The sequence below is a fragment of the Alexandromys fortis genome, unplaced genomic scaffold (genome assembly GCF_014885135.2).
Source record: "Alexandromys fortis isolate MF-2015 unplaced genomic scaffold, M_Fortis_MF-2015_v1.1 scaffold_59, whole genome shotgun sequence".
NCBI classification, from domain to species: Eukaryota; Metazoa; Chordata; class Mammalia; order Rodentia; family Cricetidae; genus Alexandromys; species Alexandromys fortis.
The window spans coordinates 4,260,895-4,272,167 of NW_026067943.1; the positions used below are offsets into that span (position 1 = coordinate 4,260,895).

The following is an 11,273-nucleotide window of genomic DNA, read 5'->3' on the forward strand; positions in this document are numbered from 1 at the left end:
ACCCCCAGCAGCTCTCAGTCTGACCAGCATGATGCTCTTGGCTGACCGCTGACCTTGATCTCATGTCGTATCTTTTCTCCTAGGGTGGACGCCATCGTTGAAGGCTGCCCTTGCGCCAATGAGCCTTCTCAATACCTCAACCTTCGAAGACAAGATGTGTGAGGGGAACAGGACCGCCATGGCCAGCCCTCAGTTGCTGCCCCTGGTGGTGGTTCTAAGTAGCATCTCCCTGGTCACAGTGGGTCTCAACCTGCTGGTGCTCTATGCTGTGCACAGTGAGCGTAAGCTGCACACCGTGGGCAACCTGTACATTGTCAGCCTGTCGGTAGCAGACCTGATCGTAGGTGCAGTCGTCATGCCCATGAACATCCTTTATCTCATCATGGCCAGGTGGTCCCTGGGCCGCCCCCTTTGCCTCTTTTGGCTCTCCATGGATTATGTGGCCAGCACAGCATCCATCTTCAGTGTCTTCATCCTTTGTATTGATCGATACCGCTCCGTCCAGCAACCCCTCCGGTACCTGAGGTATCGCACCAAGACCCGCGCATCAGCCACCATCCTGGGGGCCTGGTTTCTCTCCTTCCTGTGGGTTATACCCATTCTTGGCTGGCATCACTTCACACCCTCACCCTCAGTGCTTCGGGAAGACAAGTGTGAGACAGACTTCTACAATGTCACTTGGTTCAAGGTCATGACCGCCATCATCAACTTCTACCTCCCCACTTTGCTCATGCTGTGGTTCTACGTAAGGATCTACAAGGCCGTGCGGCAACACTGCCAGCACCGCCAGCTCACCAATGGCTCCCTCCCTTCCTTCCTAGAGATCAAGTCGAAGTCAGAGGATATCAAGGAGGGTACCAAGAAACCTGGGAAAGAGTCTCCCTGGGGGGTCCTGAAAAGGCCATCAAGAGACCCTAGTGGAGGCCTGGATCAGAAATCGACATCCGAAGACCCCAAGAAGATGAACTCTGCGACTGTCTTCAGTCAAGAGGAGGATAGAGAAGCAGTCACGCGCCACTGTTTTCATCTTGACATCACACAGGCTATGGCTGAAGGGGGTGGCAGGGGCTCAGAGACCAACGACCAGGCCCTGAGCCAGCTCAAAATGGATGAGCAGAACCTGAATGCTTGCCGGCGGATTAGTGAGACATCAGAGGACCAGACCTTGGTGGATCGACAGTCCTTCTCACGGACCACGGACTCTGACCCCAGCACAGAGCCAGGGCCGGGCAGAGACAAACTGAGAAGTGGATCTAACAGCGGCCTAGATTACATCAAGATCACCTGGAAGAGACTCCGCTCACATTCCAGACAGTATGTGTCTGGGCTGCACTTGAACCGAGAACGGAAGGCAGCCAAGCAGTTGGGTTTTATCATGGCGGCCTTCATCCTTTGCTGGATTCCCTACTTCATCTTCTTCATGGTCATTGCCTTTTGCACAAGCTGCTGCAGTGAACCCGTGCACATGTTCACCATCTGGCTGGGCTACATCAACTCCACGCTGAACCCCCTCATCTACCCCCTGTGCAACGAGAACTTCAAGAAGACATTCAAGAAAATTCTGCACATTCGCCCCTAAGGGCTCAGCAAGAGGATGCCACGTAGTGGATGGACAGCGTCTGATGTCCAAGAAGGAACCAGAGGAAGAAAGCATGGGCGTCACTAGGCCCCTGGGCGTTGGGGAATAGAATCTGAGATCCTGGGCTGAGCAGTACGGAGGTGTTCCCAGGGACCATCAGAAGAAGAGCAGATGGCGGTGGTTGGCAGAAAGATTGTACTTTGGGTAGAAAGCAGAGTATTTGAAAGAAGAAACCTGGCAGAGTATGCCTGATCCTCAGGAACTGTGGAAGTCTCAGGTGCTCATGGGAAGTCTGGCTCTCTGACCTTGAGTTCCTTAGTAACCAAAGCAGGAATGTGTGGCTAGAGTTCTTCTGGAAGGTTAGCCTGGACTCTGAGACTTCCCACGCAAGAGCTATGTGACTGCAGAGACATACACACAGATGCTGTCCCCTCCCAGGAGTCACCTGGAGAGGCATGGCAGCTATTCCATGACAACACCACTTCTCAGAACACAGTCCTTCTGAGCCTCTCCTGTAGCTTTCTCCAGAGCTATCTGCCCCACCCTGGAACCTGCCTTACCTGTGTCTCAGAGTTGCTAGGAAATTAGACAGCTTGCAAGTCTGTCGTTCCCAACTCCTGATTCCTTTTGGCTCTTAAAACAGTAGCAAAAACAGCAACAACAACACACAGTGTCAAAAACTGCCCTCGAAAATCAGGAGGAGGGAGAAGTGGTTTTTGAATGATTGCATCTTAAAAGCAAAGCAAAAGAAAGGCAGGAGAGCCTTGTTTCTTGGGAGCTCCACTAGGGGGCTCTCACGCAAAGCCCCAGATGTGACAGAAAACATGAGCAGGTCCTGCCTGCGGAGTGATAAACTGAGAAACAGGCTTCTTGAAATGGGTTGACACTGTGAGAACCTTAGGATGAGAACGCTGTGTGGCCCCCAGCTCTTTGTCACCAGTTTTCTCCAAAAGGAAAAAAAAAAAAACGCATCCTGTCAAGTACTCATGGTGTTCCCCCAAAGAGGTGACAGTTTCCCAAGCAGCTAAAATGGGACACGTCTGTGTCCACAGAGGGTGACCCTCGGAAGGGACAGTGTGCTTTCTATCTGAGACCGTACGATTTCTAGTCACACATGCTAAGTGAATCTTTTGAAGTCATAGGAGCATCCAGTTTTATTTATGCACCAGTCTGGCTGTGATTTATATTGTAAAATGTAATGTTAAACCTCAGTGTGTGTTTTAAGTAGGAACCCCTGTAAAAGCTGGTCTTTTGTGTCCCTGTTTGCATGGTCTGTCCAAGCGAGACACTTTTGCTTCTTTTAAACAGAACAGTTGGAAGAGTAGTATGACATGACTGCTCTGTGCCTACTTTTCTGAGTCCCACAGGCCGAGGGAACAGTGGAAATGAAAGCCTGACGGAGGACTTCTGTCTGGTTTCTGCTCGTTTTGCAAATGTCCTGCCAAATGACTTCTATTTTCAAGACTGTTCCCCTCTCACCTTGCCTTGCATCCTGGAATACTCCTCATGCTCGGGCTCCGGGGATCTTGGGGACTTTACTGCTGCTGCTCCATTTCCAGAAGCTCAGAGAAGCCTGCGAGTGAGCGCCTCCCCAAGGTGCCTTGGGATGGAAGGACACTTAGAAGGGTCTCTCTGAAGTGGCCGAGTGCCCTCACTCATGAGGTGAACAGCACAGACAGCAGGTGCAGAGATATGGCTGTGCAGAGAAAAGAGCTTTACCTTGGAGTCTTGCAAGGACAAGAAGGGATCAATAAATGCAAGTTGTCACCTAAAAAACAAGGTGCCTTTGATATGGGGCTCAGGGTTTCCCATACTTATGTGATGACTTCTATGCAAGAGGCTTTCACATGAACCTTAAAAACAAAAGAGCCAGGCGGTGGTGGCGCACATCTTTAATCCCAGCACTCGGAGGCAGAGGCAGGCAGATCTCTGTGAGTTCAAGGCCAGTCTGGTCTACAAGAGCTAGTTCCAGGACAGGCTCCAAAGCTAAAAAGAAACCCTGTCTCAAACAACAACAACAAAAAAAAAACATAAAACATTGGGGCTGGAATGATAGCTTAGTGGTTAAGAGCACTAACTAATCATCCAGAGGACCCAGGTTCAATTCCTACCTCCTACGCAGTGATTCACAGGCATCTCTAACTCTAGTTCCAGGGAACTCAAAGCACACATGTTGTACACATGTCTCCATGAAGGCAAACACACACACACACACACTATAAATCTAAAATGTAAAGTTGGGGCTGGAGAGATAGCTCAGTAGTTAAGAACCTGGCTGCTCTTGGAGAGGATCCAGGCTTGGCTTCTAGCACCCACATGACAGCTCATACCAGTTCCTGGGTATCGAGTGCCCTCTTCTGGTATCTGTGGGCACCAGATGCACACAAAGTGCAAATACAAATATGCAGACAAAACGCTCATGCACATGTAAAAAGAAAACCAATCTTTTTTTTAAAAAAAAAAAAAAAAAAAAGACCAGATGTGGCAGCATGCCTCTGCAATCCTAGTGCTAGGGATACAGACTGGGGGTCCTTGACACTCAGTGGCCACCTCATTTAGCTGAATTAGCAAGGGCCAGGTCCAGCAAGTGACCATCTCAACCAAGATAGAGACAGATAATAGATGACACCAACATTTTTTTACTTCTGGGCAAACCTCCCACGGCCACCACCACTGCCAAGTATATGCCAACAGCCAGGCTTTGTGCCTCACCTCCACTATCTCAGAGCATACTGGATTCCCTCTGTGTTCATTCCCCGGCAAGCAGAAGCACAGAGATGTTGAGAAGCATGGGGTCCACTGTGCGACTCTGGCTGCACTTCCTCTCTGCTCTCTCAGTTCTGCTCTTGTCTAGATGGATCCATCTTGGAATTACAAAAGCCCTGGGTTGTGGTGCAGAGATGACTCAGCCGCAGCCCATTTGGGAAGAACTGGGGGTGGGTGACTTGCACAGAGTCCAGGGGAGACCAGGCTTTTGCCCTAAGTAAAAACTAGATATAACTAAATATTAAAACCCTCCATGTAGAGGAGTCAGTTATAGATAAGATCCTGCAGACCCTCCAATTTCTTCAGGGTTCTCCCCATGGGCTGATGAACTTCAGGCAAATTCTTTGGATGGCCAGCTTGCTAAAGTTACCAGTTTCCCAAACACCGACTCCTGCATAACTATGTGCAGGGTTATGAGTTAGTTTGGGGTTGCTACTGTGACAAAATACATGTGGAAGGATCCATTTTAAGGAACAGAGGTTTATACTGGCTTAGAGTTCTGGAAGTTCGGTATGAAACAACATAGCGCAGGCTCTGTTGAGGACTCATCTAGGCTCCATCACTTTGTAATGCATGTCTGTCTGTCTGTCTGTCTGGTCTTTCCTTAGCCTTGGATAAGTCTTCGGGATTTGGTCATTAAGCCCCATCAATGACCTTAACCACTTCCCAAAGGCCTGCATTTCCATCCACAGTGCGATTTCTTTTTTATCTTCTTAATTCCTTTTACATAAAACTTTGAGTGTTAAACTCCTGCATATGCTCATGGAAAGACCATATTTGAACCATAGCAATTTCTAAGAATTCATATGAGGTAAAGAGTTCCTTTACGTAGCCCTGGCTGGCCTAAAACACACAGTGCAGTCCAGGTTGGCCTCAAACACACAGAGATCCACCAGTGCTAGGATTAAAGTATGCATCACCATGGCCAGATACAATTTCCTTAATAATGACTTTCTAGAATTGTGATGTTATCATAACTGATGTTTTCAAAAATATGTGACGGGTGTTTGCCTGCGTGGATTTCTGTGCACCTCATTTGAGCAGTGCCCATGGAGGCCAGAAGAGGGCATCAGATCCCACAGAGCTGGAGTTACATAAGTTTTAAGTTGCCTGACATGAGTGCTGAGAAGGGAACTCAGACCTCTGGAAGAACAGCTGGTGTTCTTAACCCACAGAGCCATCTCCCCAGGCCCAGAACTGATTGAGAAACAAGCTGCTGCTCACTGCAGGAGGGAAAGGCTGACAGGGCTGAGGGGAAAAAGCAGTGGAGGTGAGGAGACTGAGGTTCGGTGGGCGGGAAAGGAAACACTAAGAGAAGTCTGAAGCTGTGCCTGGAATCCTAGTTCTCCTGAGGCAGAGGCAAGGAGGATTGTAACTTCAAGTCTGAGCCCCACCTGGGCTGCACCGGAGTACTGCCTGGAGCCACAGGGAAATGGAGGGGGACTAAAGGGGACAGATGGGGACATCATGAAGCAGGAAAGGGAGAGTGGATGACGGTGGTAATAAGGAACGACACTGGGGACCACAAAGGACACAGCCCAGGATGGGGTAGAAGAGGGGAGGCAGGACAGCTGGGGAGGGGAAGGGAAATAATGTACCCAAAAAAAAAGCCACTCAAGAAACCCCACACCGGATCTGGAGAGGGGGCTTTGCAGTTAAGAACTTGCACACGCTGCTCTGGCAGAAGGTCTGACTTGACTTCCTAGCATACATCAGACTGCTCACAACCGCCTGTAACTCCAGCTCCAGGGGGTTCCGAAGACGGTAGCTTCTGCAGGCACCATCACTCACACACATAAACTCACAGACAAATACCCCAAATTCAGGATAAAAATAAAACCTCAGAAAAAATAAAGCCTCCACCCGCAGGAGAGTGGATCTATCCACTAAGGTGTATCCAGAAGTCAAACAATACAAGCCATCCTTGACATCTGAGGAACAGAAAGTACCTTAATGCTCCTCTGGAGAGGCCTTAAAAGGAACCTACATCTGTGTATGTACTGCATGGGTGCAATGCTCGGCTGTGAAAGCTCAGGACATTGCTCTGCCACCAGGCAGCAGTTAGACCTGAGGTTTGAAGGGACGGAAATCAGCTGACACCTGGGCTCTTTTAGGGACGATGGGAAGGCTTCCGTGACCTTGCATAAGGACGTGCTGAGCCAAGTTCAGCAGGATTTTGAGGAAATACTCTCTGAAATAGTGTCATTGTGCCCTAACAGCTACTTCTCTCACCTTATAGGGACCTCCATTCAAATGGCCAGAGTCAGGCTCAAGAATGCCTTATGTCTACTGAGCCAATGGGGCTTGGGGGACTGGAGGCAGAGCTGAAGAGGAATCTACCCTGTGTAGCAGGAATACCTGGAGCCAGCGCTGACCTTTGTATTTCTTACCCAAGACAAAACAAGCACCATACTCAAGGCAACTTATAGAAGGAAAGGTTTAGGCTTACGGCTCAGGAGGGATAGGAGTCTGTCTTGGTGGGGAGCAGGAAGAACACGCTGGGAGCCCACATCTAAAACCACAAGCAGAAAGGAGAAAGTGAACTGGAGGGGAGCCCTTATCTCTCAAAGTCCACCCCAGTGACATACTTCCTCCAGGAAGATCACATTTCCTAGGCCACCCAGCCAGTGCCACTGAATGGTGATGAACTTTTAAAATACCTAGCTGTTTTAACTGAAACTATTACGAGCCCCCAAACGTGTTTATTGTAGCAGCTGACAGCTGTTACAGATGTGAAACATTTTACGTTATTTTGATTAATTTACTGGGACCTTTAAAAAATTCTTTCTCCTCTTGCAATATTTGTCTTTATATGTATGTGTGTGTGACTTGGTGCATGTATGTGTGCCACATGTATATAATACAAGTTGAAACCAGAAGATGGCACCAGATCCTCTAGACCTGTAGTTACTTACATACATACATACATATATACATATACACACGTACAAATATGCAAACACACATTGGAACTCAAGAAGACTTGCTAAATGTGAAATTGGGCCAAGGTCTGGGTCAGATACGAAAGAAGTAGTTAGCAGACTGATCAACAATAGACACACATAATCAGAAAATCCAAAGATTTTATGTAACAACAGTTACGTTTATGTAACAACAGTTACGTCTCAGTCTTGTCAATCAGGAGCATCTTGGAGATCTTATGATAGGTAGCAGAGAGTATTTGTATTTCAAGGTGCCCTCGAATACATTCACTTCTAGCAACGTGGCTCACCTCCATCAAAATGTCCCATTGGGTTCATGCTCCTCCATGGGATATTTGGGAACCATGGTAGGAATAAGGTATAACCTGCTGTGTCAAGAACTACCCACTAACTCAGGGTATTTTCCATGCCAGAAAGACCGGGTTGAAGTACACAGAATTGATACACACTTGGGGACGGGGGTAATAACGGAAGACACCTACAACAACACACCCCACATCACACACATGCATTCATGAGATTGTGGGTGAGCAATAATATCATGTTTGAAAGCTAGATTCATAAGTAAATGCAAAACATAATTTCAGGACAGGCCAAGATGGCAAAGCAGTTAAAATGTTTGACTGGTCCTGAGGAAAATTGTTTTATAATACCAGAATGCACATGGATGCCCATAGTCCGCTGTCATTCATTTTCATGGTAACTGACACCTATTTTGGTTGCCAAGGAGACATAGTCTCATGCAGCATGCAGCCTTTAAAAAGGCCCAAACAAAATGACATAAATACATTTTTTTAAAGACTTAGAGTCTCTCTGGAAGAAATGGCTGTCTTTGAAATACAGTGAGATCACAATGGCAACAAATTACTCCCAAAACAAAACTAATGACCTCTACGACGTTAATCACAAATTGAATAATTAGCAAATTTGATTTGAAAATTATGAAAACTTCATGGAAAAAGGTAATTACTACCACGTGTACTACATGTTGCATAAAGTCTCCTTAGAACAAGGAAGAAGATTTTTAAGTATAACAGGGATACAACAAAACTTCTAATTTGAGTAAAGAAAAAGGGTATTAAAATGCATCTTAAATTTAGGTTCATGCATATGGAGTATTGAGAAAACATAGATGAAGAGGAAGAAGACATGGGTTCTGAAAAGATTTTTTTTTGGATTTTTTTTTGAAGGCGTTAGATAGCTTTCGAGGATAAATGGCTAACATTAAACATAAAGAAACTACTGTCCCTTGTTGACGGAAGGAAAATATGGCCCAGCAAACATAAATGATAGGGACTGCAGTGTATGTGTTGGTGTGGGCATACGGGAGGGGTTCCTTGCTGTGGGACGCTGCTGCTCATTTATCTGGGGGGCAGAAAAAGGTGTTGGGAGTCCCACTATAGGACTTTCTACCCGGACACTTAGATCTTCATTCTCATTCAGTGCTGTAGGGGCAGTGCGGGACACTTTCCCCTCTAGCCCTCCATTCTCAGCCTCCAAAACTGCTGGGTTACTTACAAGCTTGTAATCACACAAATAAAACACGGATGAGGAGGTCTCTCCTCTGCTATCCATGCGTGTACAGAAAGCTCTCTCACCTACTGACTGAGCCGGCTCACACTGGTTCTTCTCCCTTAACAGGTTGCTGATCTAAGTTCATGACTTTGAATACACACAAAAGACACATAGGTCCTTTGGCTTTTTCCCACGGACTTAGTCTCACCATATAACTCGCCATTGCCTGTGAGGAGTTTGTTGACCAGGCTGGACCCAAAGTCATACACGTCTTGCCGCATCTGAGGGGCCAGGAGTCAAATGAGATAAGCGTGCACCTACTATCTGCTGCAAGCTAACTGGGTTCTTCCCGTGCTCCCTTGTTCGCTCGCCTGCCTGCTTGCTTGCTTGCTTTGATTGCTTCCTTCCTTCCTAGCTTGCTTTTTAGCTTGCTTGCTGGTTTGAAATCCTTCTCCTCCTCTGTCTCTTTTAGCGTTTCAGAACAGTGTCTCCAGAGGCACAGGTCAGTCTGGAACTCTCTCTGTCATTCGGGATCAATGTTTACCCTATGTCCCGAGCAGCAACTGTACCTGGACTGAGAAAGTTACAGGTATAGGCCACCACAAGAGGTGCTCAGTGTTCTGACCATATACAAACCACGCCAAGTCATTCCGCAAAGAAATTGTGGAACACGAAAATATGTATAGAAAACAATTATTACCTCTTTGCAAAACATGCACACTCACATATGTCATCAGAAAAGGCTGAAATACCATGTATCAAAGAGAACAGAAAAGACCCTGAGTTCACATCTCCCTGTACTTTCCTTTGCATATGAAGGATATCCTTAACAGACAAGAAGAGATCTCTTTCATTCCAGAAGAGATCTGGGTACTGAGCAGGGAACACACGGCTCTCAGTTTATTCTCGGGGTGGTCAAGGAAGGCCAGAAACCTGGGCTCACAATGGGCAATCCAGGCTGAGACCTGAGGACCAAGCTTGCATCTGACCACCCATGGCTTTCCATAGATGAGGGAGTTCTCCCAGTTACAGAAGATTCCGACCCTTCACCACCATGTCTCTACTGATACCCGGACCTGAAGCTAGACGGGCTCACAGAAATCCCAGGCTCAGATTTCGCCGCCATCCTGCTTCTCAAACTCTTTGGCTTCCAATTGCAAACGTTTGACTTCTATCCTCCTGTGATTTGCGGTGTCTCAGCCTCATTCATAATTGCCTGCCCTCCCTGGACCCTCGATCAGACTTGAGATGCCAATGGCCTAGAGAAAGCTCCACAAAACTATTCCTTCCACCCTCGACTGACCATAGCTCCATAGGAAAGGCACTGTGGGCCAAGATGGTGACTCGGGTCTCAACAGCCAGCATGACTGAGGAGCTAGGAGACCGCAGAATGCTCACCTGTAGGTCCAGGAGGGCCTGGACGGGAGCTGTGCCCAGTCATGGCCCTCTGTGCTTTGGCCTCCACTGAGACAGCAATGGAACTAAGTTATTCATTTCCAGCGCCTGGCCCGGTCTGGTGGTAGGGTCATTCGGGACAATTGTTTTCCTAAGGAGTCCAGCCTGAGGACACGGGTGCTGTGCCTGTAGGAAGAGCACATTGTGGACAGTGTCTGCTCTCGAATGTCCTAACCTGTGCCAGGAGCATCCTGAGCTGTGTGGAGCCTTCTGATCGTGCCAGGGGATGTCCCCTGGCCTGGTGACCCAGAGGCTCGTGGATCCGTGTCAGTTCCAGGCCAGCCTGAGACATAACTAGGAGGTCAAGGACAGCCCTGGCTTTTGAGCGGGATCCCCTGTCACAAACGACAACCACATCCGACTGGAGTAAAAAGACCAGTGACAAAGTCTTCCCGAACCTCCTGGGAACCATCCCGGATTCTTCCCGGCGGGTCGACACACACACACACAAAAAAAAAAAAAAAAAAAAAAAAAAAAAAAAAAAAAAAAAAAAAAAAAAAAAAAAAAAAAAGTTAACCTGGAGTCCTCTGGAGTCACCAGGAGGCCGGCAGCGCCTTGGTGAGAAGCCTGAGCCAGCAGTTAAAGCAGGCTGGAGTTACAACTCTCTCAGCTAGGTGCTAGGGACCCATTTTTTCCCAGGTGCCAGTGCGCATGCGCATGGCCGAAAGCCATGTTTGAACCAGAGAGAACCGCCTTCAAGATCAGCGTGGGGCCTCGCGCCCTGGATCTAAGCAGGAAGTAGACCCGGGCAACTAGGCTGCATCTAAGTTTAAGGGGAGGCAGGGCTCTATGGTGGTGAGTGACCTTTAGGCCGGTGTCGCCTAGGGAGACAGAGAACCAGCACCTAGAGGCACTTCAAGTCAGGCCGCTCCATGGTCAATGCTAGAAATACTGAGAGGCGGATGGGGAGCCACAGATCCTACATAGCGCTTTGGGGTGTTTTTGGGAGGACTCAGAAGGGTTCTCACCTTGCACCTTATAGCCCTGCCTAGCCTGGAGCCAGCGACCTTCCTGCT

The 11,273-nt window shown here is 48.0% G+C and overlaps 1 protein-coding gene across 1 annotated transcript in view; it reads left to right on the forward strand.

Moving 5' to 3' along the window:
• Hrh1 (histamine receptor H1) overlaps positions 1–3,740 on the forward strand; it is an 85,689-nt gene extending 81,949 nt beyond the window's left edge. Inside the window, exon 2 of the mRNA XM_050148693.1 lies at positions 84–3,740. Within this exon, the coding sequence (XP_050004650.1) occupies positions 119–1,579 (1,461 nt within the window). The 5' untranslated portion in view covers positions 84–118 and the 3' untranslated portion in view covers positions 1,580–3,740. The remainder of the gene's footprint in view (positions 1–83) is intronic.
• Positions 3,741–11,273: the final 7,533 nt, after the last annotated feature.